The 21099-nt window shown below is 48.6% G+C and overlaps 5 protein-coding genes across 5 annotated transcripts; 1 reads left to right on the forward strand and 4 right to left on the reverse strand.

Annotated features, from left to right (window-relative positions):
• Positions 1 to 3130: 3130 nt before the first annotated feature.
• On the reverse strand, positions 3131 to 3945 carry F5891DRAFT_1182629 (uncharacterized protein; the record flags this gene model as incomplete). Its single annotated transcript, XM_041366196.1, has 3 exons — positions 3131 to 3331; positions 3379 to 3675; positions 3730 to 3945. The coding sequence occupies 3 exons, from the start codon at positions 3943 to 3945 to the stop codon at positions 3131 to 3133; spliced, it is 714 nt and encodes a 237-aa protein (XP_041231952.1).
• Positions 3946 to 4116: 171 nt separating this feature from the next.
• On the reverse strand, positions 4117 to 4520 carry F5891DRAFT_942353 (uncharacterized protein; the record flags this gene model as incomplete). Its single annotated transcript, XM_041374416.1, has 2 exons — positions 4117 to 4382; positions 4430 to 4520. Coding segments are annotated over 2 exons (357 nt in total), but the record flags the coding sequence as incomplete, so codon positions are not given.
• Positions 4521 to 17230: 12710 nt separating this feature from the next.
• F5891DRAFT_975772 (uncharacterized protein) lies at positions 17231 to 18292 on the forward strand (the record flags this gene model as incomplete). The annotated part of the gene is made up of 6 exons (XM_041376559.1): positions 17231 to 17290; positions 17321 to 17457; positions 17530 to 17597; positions 17715 to 17896; positions 17947 to 18214; positions 18264 to 18292. 6 exons carry the CDS (start codon positions 17231 to 17233, stop codon positions 18290 to 18292), a joined length of 744 nt encoding a protein of 247 aa, XP_041231954.1.
• A 791-nt stretch (positions 18293 to 19083) lies between these two features.
• F5891DRAFT_1182635 (uncharacterized protein) lies at positions 19084 to 19527 on the reverse strand (the record flags this gene model as incomplete). The annotated part of the gene is made up of 4 exons (XM_041366197.1): positions 19084 to 19150; positions 19200 to 19283; positions 19337 to 19381; positions 19430 to 19527. The coding sequence occupies 4 exons, from the start codon at positions 19525 to 19527 to the stop codon at positions 19084 to 19086; spliced, it is 294 nt and encodes a 97-aa protein (XP_041231955.1).
• A 664-nt stretch (positions 19528 to 20191) lies between these two features.
• Positions 20192 to 20980, reverse strand: F5891DRAFT_975773 (uncharacterized protein; the record flags this gene model as incomplete). The annotated part of the gene is made up of 4 exons (XM_041376560.1): positions 20192 to 20292; positions 20370 to 20583; positions 20619 to 20686; positions 20728 to 20980. The coding sequence occupies 4 exons, from the start codon at positions 20978 to 20980 to the stop codon at positions 20192 to 20194; spliced, it is 636 nt and encodes a 211-aa protein (XP_041231956.1).
• Between the last annotated feature and the right edge of the window lie 119 nt (positions 20981 to 21099).

A 21099-nucleotide genomic window follows, 5' to 3' on the forward strand; every position in this document is an offset into this window, starting at 1 on the left:
AAATTCCGACCACCCAAATATGGGTCAACCGTACCGACCTCCGAGTTCCGGGACCCGGGAGTCGACAAATGAATATCTGATGACCAGCGAGTCAACCTTACTCAGAGGAAGTAATAAATCAAAGTTACCGAGTTCCCGGAGCAGCAGGTGATCTCCTGACATGGCTGTGCGAAGCTTGTGTTGCCCTACGAGACTCCAAATTCCGACCACCCAAATATGGGTCAACTGTACCAACCTCCGAGTTCCGGGACCCGGGAGTCGACAAATGAATATCTGATGACCAGCGAGTCAACCTTACTCAGAGGAGGTAATAAATCACAGTTACCGAGTTCCCGGAGCAGCAGGTGATCTCCTGATATGGCAGTACGAAGCTTGTGTTGCCCTATGAGACGCCAAATTCCGACCACTCAAATATGGGTCAACCGTACCGACTTCCGAGTACCGGGACCCGGGAGTCGACAAATGAATATCTGATGACCAGCACACTTCCAATCAGGTAGTATTTCATTGAGCAATGGATAATAATACATCTTTGACAGCGGCCAAAATTATCCATCGCTCCCTTATCTGATCCTCTCTATCTCCACCCCCTATAACACCAAAGTCCGGACATCCAGCATTCAGCGTCTGATTTCCCAAGATTAACATCCAGCATGAACGGTTCTTCCCCTTCCCCTCCTGATAGCATAAACATCTGGCGCACTTGGGCCCTGACTGTGACTTATGAAGCAGGGGAATATACCGAACAGAAATTCAAGGCAGAGAAGACTGGAGGAGGCCCAGTCATACCTTCCCCCAACCTAGACACTGATCTGGTGATGGCGTGCGATCGCTTGGCTGATGTACTCATAAAGGCATCTAAAAATCCCAGTGGGTCTTCCTGCAGATTCGGAAAATTCTATTTATCATTCAAATTCCTGCATGACAGTTCAGATGCAGATGGATATTGCAAGATATAGCAAATTGATCTCCCCGAAGGACACCGGGCATAATGAACATAAAGAGGCGAGGTTGCTTGAGAGGTGTCCTCCTGGCCATGAAGGCAAAAGGTTGGTCGATGAACCTGCAATAATTCTTGATGCATCCGGTGCCATCATTGCATGGTATCTCCCAGACGCCCTGACAGACACCACCCAGGTGTGTAATATACATTGTTACTCGATGGATATCGAATATTAATGGAACCTACAGAAGGAAATCAGGGAGGCCACCTATTTGCTCTCTCCAAGCCTCGAAAAAAGTGTAAGGGCTGATGGCAATTGGCGAACTAATCAAAGGTTGTTCAACCGGGGCTCGGAAGATGTTGGAGCAACTCCCGGATGCATCAATCTATCTCCGGCATGGTTTCAACAGGGACACGAGGTAGGATCTGATGAGATGGTGATTCCGGCAGTCATACTTACCAATCCCAAAGAATGTGTCCGATCCGGAGGTATCTGCATCATTGAAGGGACCTTCCTGCGAGAATATCCTCAAAGCCATTGCAAGGCCAGCAGCCATCGCGTCCGCGGCACTCAGAGTCATGCATCCTGAGCAGTACTGGGCAGGGTTGAGAACCTTGTCAAACCTTGGAAATATAGCAGTAAGCAAGGATCTGCCACAGATGCCGGAGGCCCTGCAGTACTGGGCATCCGTGTTTAACACCCTCTCCATTATTTCCAATCGGGAAACCCCCCATCATCGAGACCACATGTCCATTGCTGAATGCTTTGACATTCTCACCACCGTGGGGGACTATTCTAATGCTCGGATGACAATGCCAAACCTTCAGCTGGAGTTCAAGTACAATTCCGGCTGTATGATTGCGTTTTCCGGAAAGATTGTGAGACATGGAGTGTATGATGTGGAAGGGGATCGGATTGCTTGGGCATGGTATATGAGGGATGCTGTTCATATTTATGCTGGTGTTCCATCATGTGGATGGGCTAGTGTGGATGGTCCATACAGTGTGTGAAAGATCAAACAAAGAGCAAGCATTGTGACCTATATACATTCCAACAAATGAATACCATGTACCAATTGTGATCCGGACCTCAATACTCAATTTTGAGCATTTCCCAAGTGATATGTGGGACTAAATAATTTGGATGCAAGCCTCGGTATTCAATAATTGGAACTCGGGACTTGACATATGGGAGTCCTGAGTGCCGGGGTACTTAGTCCCGACACCCGGACCTCAGCAAGTGATATTTGAGACTGGGGGAAGATGTATAAATACGCTCGAATTAACATTTGTTATTGCCATACACATTTAACAAAACCCTGAACCCCGACATTGTGGACTCCGGACTCGACACTGTTCTGAATACCGAGTTCCGGACGCCCAGGTCCCGAGTCCCGAATTTCGGAGGTCGGGGCTCGGAGACCCGGAGCTCGGCAACTGTGTTGGCTGTCAGGGTATCCAGACCATTGGAGATAGCATGTGTCAGTATTTTGCGTTTCATGGTTTATGTTGGGTGAATATGGAATTGGGGATCAGGGACTCGGTATTCAGAACAGTGTCAAGTCCCAGGTCACGAGCTCCGAGTCCCGAGTGCCGAACCCCGAGTCCCGAGTCCCGAATTTCGGAGGTCGGGGTTCGGCGACCCGGAGCTCGGCAACTGCTGGGTGTGGGTTTCGGGACTCGGGACTCAGAGCTCATGACCTGGGACTCAACACTGTTCTGAATACCGAGTCCCTGATCCCCAATTCCATATTCACCCAACATAAACCATGAAACGCAAAATACTCACACATGCTATCTCCAATGGTCTGGATACCCTGACACCCAACACAGTTGCTGAGCTCCGGGTCTCCGAGCCCCGACCTCCGAAATTCGGGACTCGGGACTCGGGGTTCGGTACTTGGAACTCGGAGCTTGTGACCTGGGACTTGACACTGTTCTGAATACCGAGTCCCTGATCCCCAATTCCATATTCACCCAACATAAACCATGAAACGCAAAATACTGACACATGCTATCTCCAATGGTCTGGATACCCTGACAGCCAACACAGTTGCCGAGCTCCGGGTCTCCGACCTCCGACCTCCGAAATTCGGGACTCGGGACCTGGGCGTCCGGGACTCAAATGTGAGATTTTTGAATGCATAGAATATGTTACATCTTGTATACAATGAAGAGTGAATGGGACTACACTCCTTTGCCTTTCCTCAATTTCTCTAACATGTCAGTGTACATCTTCACCTCTCCCATCTTAGCTTCGATGCCCTGATCTTGCTCCTCCAGCAATGCTTCCATGCGTTCTTTGATGAATCTCAGTCCCATGAGTGGTGGAGTCGAAGTGTTTTTCAACTTCTCTGGAAGTACCAAAGCATCATCCTCAACATTAAGCTGAAACAGATAAGTCATCAATCAAGGTAATTCAGCTGACATCTTACCGCCCAATACTGGTAGTGAGAGACGCAGGAAGCCATTATTTCATCCCACTGCCATGGTTGATCAGGGATTGTGGTGTTTCCCATCCACCATGGACATGTATATGCGAACACAATCCGGGACGGATGTCCTGCAATTGGCTCATCATGAAATGAAAGGAGGTGGAATGAAAAGACGTCGTCCGGAACAGTGTTCCAGGTCAGCATGGGATACAACTTAAGGATATAAGCAATAGGGACCGGAAGAACCGACACGATATTCTGTGAAGCGGAGTACTGCAGGAGTGGTGTGACAAATGTCTGCTCAAATTCTTAGCATTGACCAACAAAGTCATCAGGGCAGTGGTGACATACATTCATCTCCCATTGCAGCCCGGCTTTAAAATACTTGATCCGGTCAGCAGATAGACCATTGTTGGCAGCTTCCGTCCGATATTGAGAGATGATTGCACGGACGCGCGATCCAGCCATTGCCAATGTGCAGGAAATAGTTGCAAGGCTCAGCTTCAGAGGTCGGTAATGGCTTCCGGGATTCAGAGTGCCAGAAGTGGATGCATGAGATGCAGACATGGCTAATACAGGACTATGGCGCTGGCAATACAAGTGAAAGATGGTCAAGATGTGAAGATAAGAATCACTGATGGATGGATACGAAATTCAAACTCCGACATGGGCTGACCCGGACAATTCCCGGGCGTCAATTATGTATGTGGAAAAAGGGACTTCATGAGAAAACAATGTTCATTCATCTCCAGCCTCTATCAACACGTTTTGTAGGTCTTGAAAAGCTGCCTGCGCATCCTGTGCCAGCAATGAATACATGTGGGATTGCCTTCCGGCGTAGCATCCGTGACCCGGAAGTCGTTTCTCCAATGATTCCTGCATGTGCTCGCCCCATATGGTTGTTTTCCACAAAAAGAACTTACATGTCCAATCCATCTCGAATGTGACCAATAGCATTTCTTCCCTCCATCGATCCCGTAGTGCCTTTGCCCTCAGCCAATGGACTCGGTAAACTTGGCATGGGTCCAGTCAGGTAACCGCGGGATATGACATGCAAGCGGGAACTCACATTCTTCATTCCACGATTGATCAGGACCCCCGAGGTCGACTTCAACAGACCAAAACCAAGCCAAAGATTCATTTCGTTGACCTCAGGGCATTTGGGTCGCCCACTGCAGTGCTGATTTTGAGTTGCTCGCGAAGCAGGGGTTTGTATTTCTGAAGCTGGTCTTGCCCCGGCTCAAGTTTCATCATTTGCTTCCTTGTCTTTGTATATATGCTGGCATGGAGGGAGACTGCCTGCTGCACCGACGTCACCTGGGACCAAGCTCGAGTTTTCAGGGCCTGGGAATTGGCCTGCCTAACGGTTGTTCGGAACAGGATGGCCTTGTTGCAAAGGTAAATGCGGAGATTGTGAAGGGCATCATTGGCCTGCCCTTCACGAAGCGACATCTCCAGGGGAATCAGATCCTCTGCCATGCATCGTCTGCATCTGTCAACCCCCAGGTTTGATGGCAATGGGATTACAGTTAGCTCGGGAGAGTTTGTCCATGTGTGAGATGTCTCTGTGAAATCCGCCAGGGTCATCATCGAGATCATCTAGAATGTCTACGTCCAAGTCTTCAGGTTCATCATCTGCATCAAATCCCTCCCCGAGATGTGTTAGAGCAGACCGAGCAAATCCATCTATCTGGCCTTGGAGCCGATCTCTTTGACGGGCGATGTCTAATCTCTGTGTCTCGGTGGATCTTCTTCCGATCCTTCGGACCTCGATGAGCAATGCAATCTGAGCCTCTTCAATTGCTAACCCTGTTGATATCCATGTCGCCACAGATCTGCGAGAGGGTGCTGCATTGCGGGCGTTACCCTCCTCTAACAATCTAAGCTCGATCTCCTTTTTGCTAGGTGCTGAGTGCAATATTAATTCAGTCCTCGACGGAGACAATGGAACTCAACATACCCTTTTTGATATTGATCTCATATTCATCCATGGCTGAAGGATCATTCAATCTGCTTGACTGAGCTATCCTCTCCCTGGCTAACCATTCTGTCTTCAAATGTGAGGGTGCTGCTTCATCGAGTCTGTCGAATGCCTTTCCACTTTCTAAGATACCATTCCTAGCCAGTTTGTATTTCCGGCATAGAGTCCTTTTCATGCGAATCATCTTGCAGAAATTGGAGTCATTCATCTGATAATCAAGGCATTCCTTTCGGTGGGGAGATGACATTCCCCGAGCAGCAGGGGAGATCAAATTGAGCCGTGCCCATAGCGTCTCCATGATCTCTCCATCGATCCGACCAATGCCTTCAATAAAGTTAGAAGCATATCGGACATAGCAGCTGTCCTGATGGCCATGAACGTGCCACAACCCAATTCCGGGAATGATGGTTAGTTGTGGTGCCATTTCTAGAAATCGACTTCGATCCACCCGAACCCGAAAGTGTTTGTTGTATTGACAATTAATATCATAGAAGGTGACAGCCCTGGTGATGCCTTCCATGTTGTGCCGGGAAGCCTCGCAAAGGGCGTAGTCCATGTTCATTTGTCTGCAAGTGACCCATGGTTAACTCGTGAATGGGGAATGGTGGATGTGGCTTGCCTTTCGCCTTTCTGAAAATCCACCATGGAGTGAGGGACAAAGCAACCGTGTCTGGCACAGGCAACTCCCCCGATACCGGTGGACTCCAGCTTGTGCCGAGCAGCATTAGCTTGATTTACTGCCCGGTGATTGTTGCAGCTTGATTTTTCCACTGTGTCAGCAGCCTCTGCCAGGTGCATTTTATACCTGTCCTTTCCTACCATGAATCCAAGCCCATCGGACAGCCAAACTTCATCGAATGGCTTAATGGGATGCAGATGTTCGGCTTTGAAATTTCCGTCCATCACAAATGACCGGGTGTATTTCCAGCTTGGATCCCTAGTATTATTATGGAGGCCACATAGGTTGAGAATAGGACTCACTCATCAAGAGATTCATCCTCTGACAACAGCACATTAATCCCAGGCTGAGGACATGCCGGGCAAAATAATGCAAGTTCTCCTGTGCTCGGGTTATCAGAACGATGGCCGAAGCCATGCCATTTCATTGTCTTCAACTGCCTCCACTGTCGAGCGACCCTCATGAGCTCTCTGTATCGGTCCTTGCAATGTGCTTTGTCAATATGATGTCCAGTATATCATGAGGGTAAGGCATTACCGGAACAAGGTGTGGAAACATGCTGGAGGTCATTCGCCGGAGCTTGCTGTAATAGTTCATCGCCGAGGTGCCGCATTCAAGGCTGTCCAGTAGAAAATCATTGAGCACTCTGAAGGTGAACACAGTCTTTGGCCTGTTAAAAGATGCAGGGAAAAATCCGTGTCGAAACATTTGAATGTCCGGACTCATGGCATTCGGACATTCACAGCATCGAACCTCCAGGCGATGAACTCCGGACTTGTCCACGATGACCATGGTGTTTTCCTTTGGCTGGAACTCGGGTCCGGACACAAATGGCAGATCTTCAGGCTCGAGCAGGTCTTCGGGTTCATCTTCTTCAAACAAATCCCACCGATCGGTGACCGCCGGACATTGTTTGCCATCATGGCCAAGGTATATAATGAGTCCCACATGAGCTAGACAACTCCGCTCGAAGAATCGCCCATTCCATTGACTGATCCAGTGGAAAGGATTGCTACGATGTTGACTCCTGCAACAGCCCGTGCAATAAAGTGGCTCGCCAAGACAATCTTGACATTTGTACACCCCATCCTGTTGGCAGATGATGCATCTCCTGTCTTCGGGTGGAGCTTCTCGATCGAGGAGGTGATGTAGATATGATTCCTGCCTTGGCAGCCATTGCCTGAGGTAGTCATTTTGACTCTGTATTTTGAATGCTTAGCCATAGTTTGAATGACACTCCAACATTGTACATGAACTTGCCATGGTTTTTGGGAGTTGCAAAGGCTCAAATGAGCCTTGGTCCTGCTCGTAAGTATTGTCAGGAAAGTCTTCCCAAGGAGGCGGTGCCTCAACAGGCTGAATTGTTGGTGATTCCGGGGGAGAGTTAGGCATGGACCTGTAGGCATGTCGCCTCGTGCTTGCAAGTGGGACCTTGACCCAAGTCTTCCTACCTTTGCTGCCCCTTGCTTCCACCCTGTGAGATTTTTGCACTGGGGTGCATCTACCTATCTTCATCTTGTTTATTAATGTTGCAAGCAAGGCATCAGCTCAGGTGTAATGAATTGTTATTGCAATATGATGCGGTGCAGTCCTGTTGGCTTATTACAAATTCATTTCCATTAATGGCTCAGGGTCCAATATGGGCCGATTAACCTATCATTAGGCTTTGCTCAAAGTTCAACTTCGCACAATTCATTAATACTTTCACCTTGAAAATCCTTAGCCATTTCTGCATTTTGATTCACTATGGCAAGAACAGGTCATTCCACCAACACGACTTCCGGAAGACACAGGATGCGTCAACCACAGTCTCAGAAGCTCACGGACAAGGAGATTTTGGAGTTGAAGAACTACCTTCCTGAGTGGACTGCTGCCAAAAGGAGTGAGAAGCGAGCGATTTTCACTGCCATAGCAAGGGCGGCCAGGTTGTTTGCTCCGAAGTTGGACCAAAAACAATGGAAAAAGAGGAAGCAGGTGAGGCTTCTTTGTTGTGTTGAAAAACTAAATTTTTAACGTCACATTCTTTCATCAACTCTTAGGTGTACAAGACTTGGTTGTTCAACAACAAGAAAAAGAAGGAAAGGAAGGACATGATCAAGTATGGGAGGAAATGGACTCCCAGGATGGTGGTCTACCAGCAAAAACGCGAAGAGGTGCTGAAGAGGATTGAGGACGAGTCCGGGGTAAAGCCAGGAGATCCTGGTATGTTCAAACATTATCAGGCGGCGGTGAAGAGAGTCATGGCTGAATTGGACGACGACGAGTTGGAGAAGGCTAAAGAAACAGCCGAAGAGTGGTCCAACAACTGTCCGCCTCCGGAGATACAAGCACAAGTGGCTCGTAAGAAGGGTCCGGCATATATGGAGCACTTTTCGAACGAGATGTGGAGGCAATGTGGGATGAGAGTGTTTGTGATGTCAGCTTGGAAGAATGAAAAGGGCGAGGTGCTGTTCGGGATGTGAGTACATTTATCCATAGATGGAGATTTTTCGTCTCAAAATATTCATGCAGGCATGATGATAATGAGGCCTTAGGAGATGGGGACAGCTTCATGAAGACGAAGGACTGGGAGGACATTGAGCCAGTGTGGCAGGAGTACGCGCAGGAACAGTTCGGTGAGTGTGTGAACCATGTATACCAGATTGAACATATTGAGCATCACAATGATAGGCGCCGGGGCACGGGATGGAGGACGTCAGGTCAAGGGAGGTCGAAAACGAATTCGAAAACCAGCCTTCGAACTCGAAATGGACGGGGAGGGTATGCCACTCCTTCCGGACATCACCGACACCAAACTTGAGGAGAAGAAGGCCATAGTAAGGGCCTTTCTTACATCGCACTATCGTGAGTTTGTCGTCGCATCACCTGACAAATTGTTCAATGCATGGACAAAGGGATATGCTCCGGGAAGGACAAGGCGGTTGTGCCATGGAGTGCCATTGTACAAAGTCAGGATGACTTCGTGGCCCGGACGTATCTTCCGGCGGATGTTGACTTGAAGGAACCTTCGAAGCTGCAAATTTGGGACACCACTACCTTGCTCCAGTTTTGGCTCGCTCGGCAAGAAACAGGCGAAGGGCCCACATTTCTGTTCAAAGCATGGAAGAACAAAGATGGGGACATGGTACCATCTGTCATATCTGGCAACTCGCCCTCTCCTCAGACTCGTATAGTGAGAAGGCAACAGAGGGTTACCATCCGAAGGCCTCGGGAGTCATCGACAGAAGCCGAGAGTGATAAGGAGAGTGCCACTCATCATACGGAGCATAATGTGGATGATGACCTGGCTGACGGGAGACCTCCGCTGAAGAAGCCCAGGACGGGAGGTCCTACACCCAGAGGGCCGGCAGTCCCACGTCCAATTCCAAAGCCTCGCCCGGCCAAGCCGGCCAAAAAAGGTGCATTACTGACATCACGATTGGGAGACCTCCTCGCTGGGTTAACTGACAACGCGACGGGCGAGGTTAGAGATGATGTCGAAATGGAAGAGAGTATCACACCGCCGGCACAGAAAAGGAGGAGGGGCACTCGAGTCACTGTTGAACCATCCACGAGGACGACCCGGAGTAAGTTGCAAATGCCAGTAGACAGTACACCTAGAGTAACCAGAGCGGGGACGCACTTAATGTACATATATCTTCCTGCCCTCATGTGTAATGTCATAATGTGCTATTATGTATATGTCAAAGTACTAACAAACAAATTATAATTGCCAAATGCCAAATCTCGAGTACCAAGGCCCGAGTACCGAACCCTGAATACCGAAGCCCGAACGCCGGTCACCGAGTACCAAGGCCCGAGTACCGAACACCGAGTACCGAGCCCCGAGGCCCGAGTTCCTAGGCCCGAGTTCCGAGGCCCGAATTCCGAGCCCCGAGTACCAAGCACCGACTACCGAGCCCCGACTGCCGAGCCCCAACTACCGAGCCCCGAGTACCGAGCCCCAAGTACCGAGCCCCAAGTACCGAGCACAGAAAACCTGGCAGCGAGTACTGGGTAGGTAGAATATACAAGTACCAAGGACTACCTACTGAGTAGTACTGCAATGTGTCTACTATCAGACATTGATCAATATTTACATGTTACTTGAGTCCTCAAAGGCCTCAATGAGGGTATCCAATACCTTCAGCATTTCGGAGGTTGACTCCCTTACCCTTTGCATCCTCCGGAGGTCAGCATCTGCTTTCCGCAGCTTGTCGCATGTTTCAGCCCATGCCATCCTGAATGGTCTGTCAGCCTCAAGAATTTGGGCTACTGTAGGGGCAGGAAGATTTCCATGACGCTGTTCGTAATCTCCCAGGCGATCTACAATTGATTGAACTTGCAGGATATTAGCAGAGATAAATAATCAAATGTTGTATACTTACTTTCAGCTTGATCATAAGATCCGATTGGCATGAACTCCCGAACCATGGCACGCAGGGCTTCATTGTTGAGTTCCGGCTCGGGCGATTGACGTTCGGGAGCTTCTGACATAGCTTAGAAGATAGCATGAGTAAAGCACATGAAATGATATGAATATACCTACAAGGTATGGGTGCACCTGGTACACCCGGAGTGGCCGGATCGGGCTCCGGAGTTGATTCATTCACTGGGGAAATGCCATGAAAGGTGACCATGGGATTGAAAGGGTAATCTCACCAGCCATAGGAAAATCGGGTATAACCGGAGCATCATCAGACGAAATCAAGGTATCCTCCGGACCAAGATACAAGTCCGGGTCATCATACAGGGCCAGTCCATCCGCCAGAGCCGGAGATGATGGATCTGGAGATATGTGATGAATTTGCACATGTAAAATATGTAAATTTGAATTGGAAAACATACCGGGAATTACATTCAACACATCCTAAACCACCGGACGATCCAGAATCAGAGTCTAACTCATCATCCGGCCCAAGGTATATATCATCTAATGGATCTGAACCATGTCAGATCAATTGACTGAAATCAGAAAAAACAAAACATACCAAGGGACATCCGGGACTGGGAGGACTCATCCACATCCATTGAAGTGAATTCAGTGACCGGAGGGTCATGAAATCTGACCCCAGGTTGAGAGCTCATGATATCTGATGAGCTGATGCACTGATGAACTGATTGATAACTGATAACGTCGAAGTTCAACAGATGGCCGGCGATTGCCGAAAGTTGAACGATGACCAAACAAACACAAACAATCAACGAATTTTCAACATCGTCCTTCAATTGTATTGTTTCTTTGAAACTTCATTCTATTGATAACAGATTTCACCCTGCTTTCAACATTCTCACATCTGTCAACTCCATCCAAATGTCTACTCAAGTTCAATCTTCATTGGCCAACCTCAAGGCATCCACTGCTCAACTTGTGGGCATCATTGCCGGCGCCCGGCACATCCCGGCCGGCTCTGTGGACGTCCACCTTGTTCTAACAAAGCAGGTCACCACTCTTTTGGTATGTTGAACTTATTAAATTAGTGTAACATTAATGTTTGTAATGTCCGGGTAGGCTGACATCATCCGGGCCCATGAGAAAGGGGAGTACATCCCTGGAATTGTGGCGTCCTGCTCTAAGGAGCTGATGAGGGTGCGTTCCATGACTCCCCGGGCTTTGCCCAACTGGCACAGCATTGGCCACGATGACCCCCGGGTGGCTAGACACGCCTGGCGCAAGCAAGTCCGTGCCTGGGAGGCGTTGGGTGACAATTCCTGTGATCTCCCTGTTGTCCCTAACGTTTCCACTGGCCCACTCACTCTCAACCTTCCGTCTCCACCTGTCCCTTCACCTGCACTTGTCCCTTCCCCCACCCCCGTCATTCCCTCACCTCCGGTCGTCGCCGGACCTTCCGGCAAGACGACCCCCGAGGTCCGGGACAAAGGAAAAGGTAAGGCCACCTCCGTCGACCTGTCGCCGGAAGTTGGGGGGAGCAACAAGAGGAAGTCTCCAATGATTTCGGGACACTCCTCCCAACCTCCAAAGTCGGCGCTGAAGGCTCGCAAGCGTGTCAAGTCAACTCAACTCCCCAAGTCGAAGCCGTTTGTGGAGTCGGAAGATGATGAGGACCCAATTGTTCAGGTATGTGTTCTGGCTGATTTCTGACATGCTCTCAATTTGTTGCAGCCGATTTCGCGTGGAGTGCCGGAGGTCGTCCTTCCCCAGCGCACCATTGTGGTAAGGAAGCCCCAGTCGCCTCGGTCACCCGGTTCCCCCAAGAAGCAATCATTTGGGCCTGCTTCGGTAAGTTTGCATTTTTCGTTTGGACTTTAATTATATGCTCATGTGTCCACAGCTGACTGCCGGCAGTCGTCCGGAGGTTACGGTGAGTCGTTAGGACATGTCCGGACCTCCCATGTATAATTCCCACTCATTCCCATTACATTAGAAATCTCCCATCAGTCGTCCGGAGGCTCGGGTAAGTCCTAGAAGTTTTCCAGAAACTCATGTGTATTAACAATCTGTCAGGCAACCTCCGGCAGGCGTCCGGAAGTTGAGGAGGAGTCCAATGATACTTCCAGTGCTTCGGATGGTGACCCGCCGGCCACTACCACATTTGATATCACCATTCCCGGCCCAGTGAGTACTCAAATATATTCCCTCTAGTCCATCTACTAACGGATACTACAGAACAACCCCTGCCATTATTGTGTCAAGGAAAATTGGCCCTGTGCGACTCGATTGGACAAGAGGTCCAGCCTCCCCTGCTTGTCTTGCATCCGCTGCTCCACCAAGAAGATCAAATGCAACCCTGCATCTCTGGGATCCCCGCCCAAACGGACCCGAGGGAAGTCTACCACCGGCCGGACGCGTTCCAAGACACCTGCCCCTGCTCCATCCAATGCTCCATCTCCCTCCCGGTCAAGGGCCCGAACTCGTAGTCAATCTCGTGGCCCTTCCCGAACTCCGGCCATCCCTGCTGCAACCACACCCCAGGTGCAGTCACGTGGTCGCAGCAAGACCATCACTACCAAGAAGACACCTGCACCTGCACCTGCACCTGCACCTGTTCCTGCACCTGTCCCTGCACCTGTCCCTGCACCTGCGCCAGCTGGTAAGTCACCCATACTTTTGATGACCGGCTGACCTAATTTTTTACTTAGCAGTCAGGTCTTCCAGCGTCGCAGTGCCTCGTGCAGCACTCGATGTTCCCATGCCGGATCTCCATTCCATGGCAATCGCGATTCGGGATGGTGCAGCTCGCATCGCTATTCTTGAGGCTCGGGTGCAGGAGCAGGACGCTAAGATTGATACCCTGCAACGCCTCCATGAGAGCCTCCGGCGCACAGTGGTCGACCGGCACCCTTCATTTTCACTTCCGGACACACCGGCCGATGGAATAATGTTGCTTGGTCAAGGAGGTCCCCCCCCGTCCATGTCACCCCTCCCCTCCGCACTTTCCAACCTCATTGATTTGGACTTTTCAGTCATGCAACCTACACCCTTGACGCCTGAGCATGAATCTGCTGTGGTAGGTCCCATGGTTGAGCCCACCCAAGTTCAGCCTGAGGGTCCACAATCCTCCGGCGAAATTGATCTCCCTGATGAACCAGGCAACCTCCTGCCAGAATCCCCCGGCGATATTGTGGTCCCTAATGAACCAGGTAACCTCCTGCCAGAATATGATTCTTCTGATGAGGAGATGGATGTTGAGGGAAAGGTTGATCTTCCTGGTGAGGAGGTTGACATGGCTACATAATTGCTCAGTGATAGATGTACATAAATGTTTTTCCATGCATGTTACCTATGCCACAATTGAATCATTCAATGATCACTCCCGATATCCAGAACTCGAAACTGCAGATTGAGGTAGATATCACCCAAAACCCGAACACCCGAATGTCAAATTATTAGTGCCGAACCCCGAGTCCCGGGTGCCGGGTACCGAGTCCCGACACCCGGAACTCAGGATTTGACATTTTAGACGAACGACATCTTCCAGACATGTTTAAATCAACCTATGTATATCTGTAAACATTTTACTAACCCCCAAACCCCAAACCGAGATGTACCAACCCCCGAACCCCGAAACCCGAGAGTGCCGGGTCTCGGGTCTCGGGTGTCCGGAACTCGGAACTTGGGAGAATTTGGGGAGATCAATACAATTTAATTTACAATCGAGTTGATTGACAACACATTGACTTACCCATGTTTTGCAATATATTTTTGTTTAGACATACCGAGTTCCGAGTTCCGGACACCGGAGACCCGAGACCCGAGACTGCCGGGTCTCGGGTGTCCGGAACTCGGAACTTGGGAGAATTTGGGGAGATCAATACAATTTGATTCACAATCAAGTTGATTGACAACACATTGAATTAACTATGTTTGCAATATATTTTTGTTTAGACATACCGAGTTCCGAGTTCCGGACACCCGAGACCGAGCCGGTCTCGGGTCTCGGGTGTCCGGAACTCGGAACTCGGTATGTCTAAACAAAAATATATTGCAAACATAGTTAATTCAATGTGTTGTCAATCAACTTGATTGTGAATCAAATTGTATTGATCTCCCCAAATTCTCCCAAGTTCCGAGTTCCGGACACCCGAGACCCGGCAGTCTCGGGTCTCGGGTCTCCGGTGTCCGGAACTCGGAACTCGGTATGTCTAAACAAAAATATATTGCAAAACATGGGTAAGTCAATGTGTTGTCAATCAACTCGATTGTAAATTAAATTGTATTGATCTCCCCAAATTCTCCCAAGTTCCGAGTTCCGGACACCCGAGACCCGAGACCCGGCACTCTCGGGTTTCGGGGTTCGGGGGTTGGTACATCTCGGTTTGGGGTTTGGCACTGAAAATTTGACATATATATTTTTGTGAGTGTTGTGCTTCTGGTGTCCATGCTTAGAAATAGGATTTGTTGCACACCAGGGTTCAGGTGTGGGGTTTTTCCACTTCAGTCCTGGATTATTGGTCAATGCCACACATGATAGATTCATGTTTTTGTGCTTAGGGGTTTAGATTTGGTGGTTGATGGTAGGTATATGCACTGATAGTGTACATGTATCCTATGTGTTTGATTCGCTGGTGGCTACATCAGCTGTATGTCTTGATGGAACATATCTAGGCTCACCCATATATGTAATACACCCCCGTCGGCCCGCCCGTCTATGTATTATCCCCCACGTCGGCCGACCCGTCTATGTGATACATCCTATGTTGGCCCACCCGTCTATATAATACATCCTACATCGGCCCACCCGTCTATATAATTATACCCCACCTCGGCCCACCTGTCTATGTAATAAATATTTTATAGCACCCTCGGCCCACCGGTCTATTTGATATCTCTTTCGTCGGCCCACCCGTATATGTAATACATTCCACGTCGGCCCACCTGTATATGTAATACACCCTACGTCAGCCCACCCGTCTATGTAATATTCCCCTACCTCGGCCCACCCATATATGTAATACACCCACGTCGGCCCGCCCGTCTATATAACAATATTTGCCTTACATCTCTCTTCAGCCCAGCTGTCTATAATATCCTACTCTACATATTACCCAGATGGGCCCACCCATCTCCATGAATGATCATATTCCCCCGGCCCATCCGTCAACATTAAGGATATATATATCATTGGCATACATGGGCCCACCCGTCTCCATCGGAAATAATATGAGTCCCGGCCCATCCGTCATCATCGAGAATATACACAACATGGGCCCATGATCAGCTGGCCCGTCTCATACGGGATATTATGGAGGTCGGGTGGCCCGTATAATACGGAATTTGTCACTGAAGGGGCTCACTAACCATGACCTACCAGTGAGAATAGACGCATACTACCGGCTATCGTCTTTAGCCACCTTCCAGTACCGTCGTCGAGGTATCAACTACATTCCTGTGGTGCAATAATTTTATTGATAAATCAGCAGGAGAACATGAAAAACCATGCTCTATTCAATTTGAGTGGACATACCAGGAACAGACGGAATTGTTCAAAAAGCTTGAGTCGTCCATTGGTGATGGAATTACAGCGAAAGAGTTCCAGGTTTTATTTAGACGCTGCAAGCTTTGCTCGCGAGTAGGAGCGAGGTCGATTATGAAGTACCATATCCAGACCTGTTCAAGAGGGGTCCAAAAGCAACGACCTAGGAATAATCCGCCATTGCTGAAGCTACGTCTGTGATAGGCTGTCGTACTAGAGTCTTACTGATCCTTATCGATCAAACTTTACACTTACGTAATGGTGCAAATTTGCGCTCCCAACATCAACCCCACTCGCATCAATACTATGAGAATGTGCTTAATGAATACGTCGACACAAGACCAATGGAAAACTTCAAGTTGGTGAGGGTGTTTAGTAACTGGTAAGGTGAACCGAGCACGCTTACTTACATAATTCTAAGGCTGATCATCACATTGAGTTCGGGTGTCCGGGCCATATGTATCAACTTCTTGTCCTTTATCACCAGTCTCCACGCCGATGTGACAGTCCCCAACGACAGTCAAATGTTATATCAACGATGTGGATATGAAACCTAGGTCCGTATTGGATTTGTCGTGTCCATCATCATGACATTGTTGGGAAAGTGACTCAAAGATTGGACTGCAGTGAGATAATCTGGGTGTACGCTAAGCACTGTTGACTTTTGAGAAGTTTGAAGTTGCCAGCATCTGACCAGTATAATATTCTTTTTCAGGTAAACGAACATGGCTCTCATCCCGCCACCATCGCCTGGCTGCCTGCCACCGCACCCTATGCAAAGATTTTTGTAAAATGTAACGGCATGCCGAGCTCATCACCACGTATGCCCTCTTTACATCTGAATTTTCTATGCGGAAGTCTAACCTCACTGCCCGGCCAGGGCAGTACCCAGATACAGATTGACGTCTAAGAGTCTCACACAGGCGCATTCATAGTGGAAGGTTTGTTTCATCTCGAGTCTCTAGCTATCTCAGTGCTCATGACTCTCCTAAAAGTTGATCCATCACTAGCACTGATGGCCAGCCAGAATTCGAATTGTTTGATAGCCAGTAACATTGATTTGATGGCCAGCTGTCATACCATTCAATCGCCGCCCAAATCAGATTCCGATTCAAAATATTGGTTAACAAACGAGCTCCATGATAGCATGCGTCGTGCGTGTACATATTTCCTTACCACAACAGTCATGATACCAGCTCCATCCTATCTTCCACCATTCAACTCCTCAGCCATTCGTAATGGCATGTGCGAGCTTTCGGACATATTGGCAGGTCCCAAATGGCTGGATTTCTACATCAGACTCATACCAACGAAGACGGCAAGTCTACAATTTCTAAAGTATCAGTTCACCTAAATGTTTCTACGTAGCTTCGGACTGAATTGTATATTCTGTACTTCTTGCTCAAAGGCCGAGTCTATCACGGCGATATCTGGCAGATAATCGGAGGGCGTATATTGGAAGCACAGACAGAAGAATCGTTGCGAACAGTTAAGGATAACAAAGGGTGTGTAACCGTAGAGCGAGCTTTCATGGAACAGAAGAGGGATCGATGTCAGCTGGAGATGTCTTTGTGCAGCCAGGCTATCGATCACGTACAGCAACGATGGATAATGCATGAGATTCTCCCAACTACGCAAACCAATGGTCTGACACCTCACTACTTAGCAATGCGTGCTATTACAACTCGCTCACTCGTACATAACAACAGCCCTGGCTTAACAACCTCAATATGTATCGCTGAACCTACTGTAGCCCATTCAGTATCTACAGAGGCCTGTTCAACATCCATAGGAGCCTATTCGGCAGCTGTACAACACAAGTGCGAAACTTGGTTAAGAGAGCAAGACCCCGACTTCACGCCAGTTAGACAACTTTTTTCGGACAAATATGGCTACTCAAATTGTATCACACATATAGAGCAACGAATGCCAGTCATCGTGCACGTCAGTACTGTCAATTTTTCTACTTGGCTAGTCTGACATTATCACTGAAGTCCATCGACTCCTCGTTCCACCTGTCGAGCACATGGGTCCCACCTGGCGTTCAAGAGGCCTTTGATAAGGCATGCCATTTGGAACTTCGCTCTCAGACAGGACTCGTGGCAACCTACCTTGATATGGAAGGTTACCATTCTCATCAGCGCAACCCCGAGTTAGAGTTATATCACTTGCATGTGAAGATGTGTCGTGCCAAAGCTGAGGTAGAAGTTTATGAACTGGCAATTGGAAATGCGCCTGCATCTGACTACTCTGACAGCGACGGTGGGCACGAATTACTTACGTCCTCTTCAAAATGCTGATACAATTGCAGCTTCGTCATCACTTGGCAGCCGCCCTTAGAGGAGACGAGGCGCCTGGCTACGCGTGGTTGAATTCGCATCAGTCGTTTTCACATGGACATCTTACAAGCTATCAGACACGTATCTTTATGCTCATGTGTACATAACCTTTGTGATACCATGTACTAGTTTCCTTACCTTAACGTACTGGCTGCCATGATTTCGTGTTTAGATGTACAATATTGAGTATCTTCTCCTGCACAGCGCTTTGCTAATTAAATCAATGCAAACATCTCCAATGGACCTTATCACAGCGGAGTCCGAGTCAGATGCTGACTGCTGTAGTCCAGGATTGCTTGTGTTTGCCAAGGCATTGTCTTACACATATCAAAATCACGAGGAATGGCTGACTGGCGTCAGTGCTCCATCAATTTTGCAATATATGATTGTTGTCTGGTTGCTGATGACCGTAGTCTGGTTTGGGCAGCAGGTGTACCACAGATATTGAGAACTGTTGGTGATTTACAAAAAATTACCTAGGACACACCACACTTATGAATTCAGGCCAGTATTGCATGTAGTTTGTAACTCTTGATTGCCAGCTGACTGGCATTGCAAGTAGCAATCATGAAGTTCAGCTCAGGCGATGGATGACCACAGGTTTGGAGAGACGCAGAACCTTTTCAATATTTTATCTATTGTATATCATAGTTGTTGGGACATATAATCCTTCATCAAGTTTGGCTTGTTCTTGCAACTTCTTGTCCTTTGATGCCATCGTGTCATGATTATCTATTGCTTTGCCTTTGGATATAATCCAGTAGACATGTGATCTGATGTTGCTATTTGTATCTACAAAAACCTTTTTCCCGCCGGTTTCCTGATGTCATCCTTCTCTGGCACGACCTTTTTCGCCTCGCTGAGACAATTGAGCAGCATATTTGACATCATTATTGACAAGAACTTACGTTGCTAAATCACTGACTAATGAAACATTGGATGTATTTTGCTGTACCAGAAGTCCTGACGGCCGTGAAGGTCCAGCATTTGAGCTGCAGTTCTAGTGAGGAATAGCTCAAGCGCCCATCAGGGAAGAAACACATACATCCCTGATGGCAGCTCTGCCAAAGGTTCAACATTGATATTCTCCCTGTCTTTCTGTTAGACGGGTGACAGATTCCAGGAAGCTGCAACTCACTCCTCGATGGGTTGTACGACATCCTTTTGCGGGAGAAGCTGCTCGTCATTGTGGGTGCGTTCATCCTCGGCGTCGTCGGTGGCTGATGCTTGTGACATGAAGAAGTTATAGGTACTATATTGGATTCCAAGAAAAGCTAGTGAAATTTGGAAGCATCTGAGATAAGCGGACAGAGTAGACTCGGAGTGGAACGCAGCAAGTCGTTTAGGTGGCTACCACTCAAACTATGACCAACACGTGCCTGCGAGCGTTGACGCCGAAAGTTTTTGTGAGAGCTCCCTGCAGTGAACTGAGACCTTACCATCATGATGGTGATAGATCCTTCTGGGCCCGGTCTTTATGCATGGCACTCCATTGAAGTAGATCAAGCTGACATGTGGATATTTTATTGGGCCATCTACGCTCATATAAGTCGAGCTCAATGCATTTCTGAAAGGGTGTGCACTGAGAGCTCTGTTTATACTGGACATTATGAACGACTCCTCGTGATAATGCAATGACCCTGAAATGCCGATTGAGTTTCCTTGGAGGATTTCGTCAAGGAAGGGCAGCTTTATCATGACATTGGCAAGGTGTCAAATTTAGATTCAAAGGTATGATGATCATCACGGGGTACGATCACGTGATCAGTCTAAGATCAAGTTGACTTTGAGCATGGCATGTGGTCGTCGCTCTCCTTCTCTAGAACCACCTGGCCCTCATCAACCGCGAATACGTACTAACGAAATTCACCTCTAGGTCATACACAGACCCGCTTCTGCATTAAAAGAGCTGCCGGAAAACAGCCTTGACGCCAGGTCTCTTTCCATTCAAGTCACCGTCAAGGATAGCGGTATGAAGCTGCTTCATATTCAGGACAACAGCTGTGGCATTCGTGTGCATCTTCCTCACATTTGCATGAGGGCATTCCATTGAGCTTGTTTGAAGAAAGAGGACTTACCCTTGCTTGCTGAGCGCTTTACTTTACTACTCGAGCAAAGACCACTACGACGGCCGGCGTTTTGCGAAGAAAGGTTTAAAAGTGCCCGAAAGCGACACCATTCATACGCTTTGGGCTCCTGCACCGTGCTGTCAAGCTTGCAGGCAATCTGGGAGTATGTCGCATTCAGGAATGCACCCCAGGAGATAGGAAATATGATGAGGGTGTTGCGTTCCTTATGAGCGCGATGGAGGACGCAAAGATTTACACCATGGAGGCTCCCCCAGATGCAAGACACATAAAGAACATGTTATACTGGTACATCTGCCTCACTCTTACTATCAAGGGACCAGAGACGCCAGCAGACAGGTTTGCTCACCGGCTTTGGCATTCGATGACCTCTCTACAACCGAGCGCAGGTCGCATTCAAGAAGTTGGAGTATGCTGACGAATTTAGCATACCTCTGGGCATTTTTGTCCCGAGAATACAGTTGTGCCTGGCCCAGCAAACCATTGTTAAGCGCTACCCCACTGCTGTGCAAGAGTGGAGGATTTGATTGCGCGCTTTGACGAGGTGATGACGGATGAGCGCCCCATCTCATTAAAGCAAGCTGAAGATGATCTTGCCGCATGGCTTGACGACCTCCATCTTGATCACAGAGAGGAAGATGAGCCTCACCCGCAGAGATGCTCACACTCACGAGTCAGTCTGAATACTGGTGTTGTACAGATGTTCGTAGTGTAGCAATCC

This window comes from Suillus fuscotomentosus (genome assembly GCF_016647785.1).
Source record: "Suillus fuscotomentosus strain FC203 chromosome Unknown F5891scaffold_5, whole genome shotgun sequence".
In the NCBI taxonomy this organism is placed as follows: domain Eukaryota; kingdom Fungi; phylum Basidiomycota; class Agaricomycetes; order Boletales; family Suillaceae; genus Suillus; species Suillus fuscotomentosus.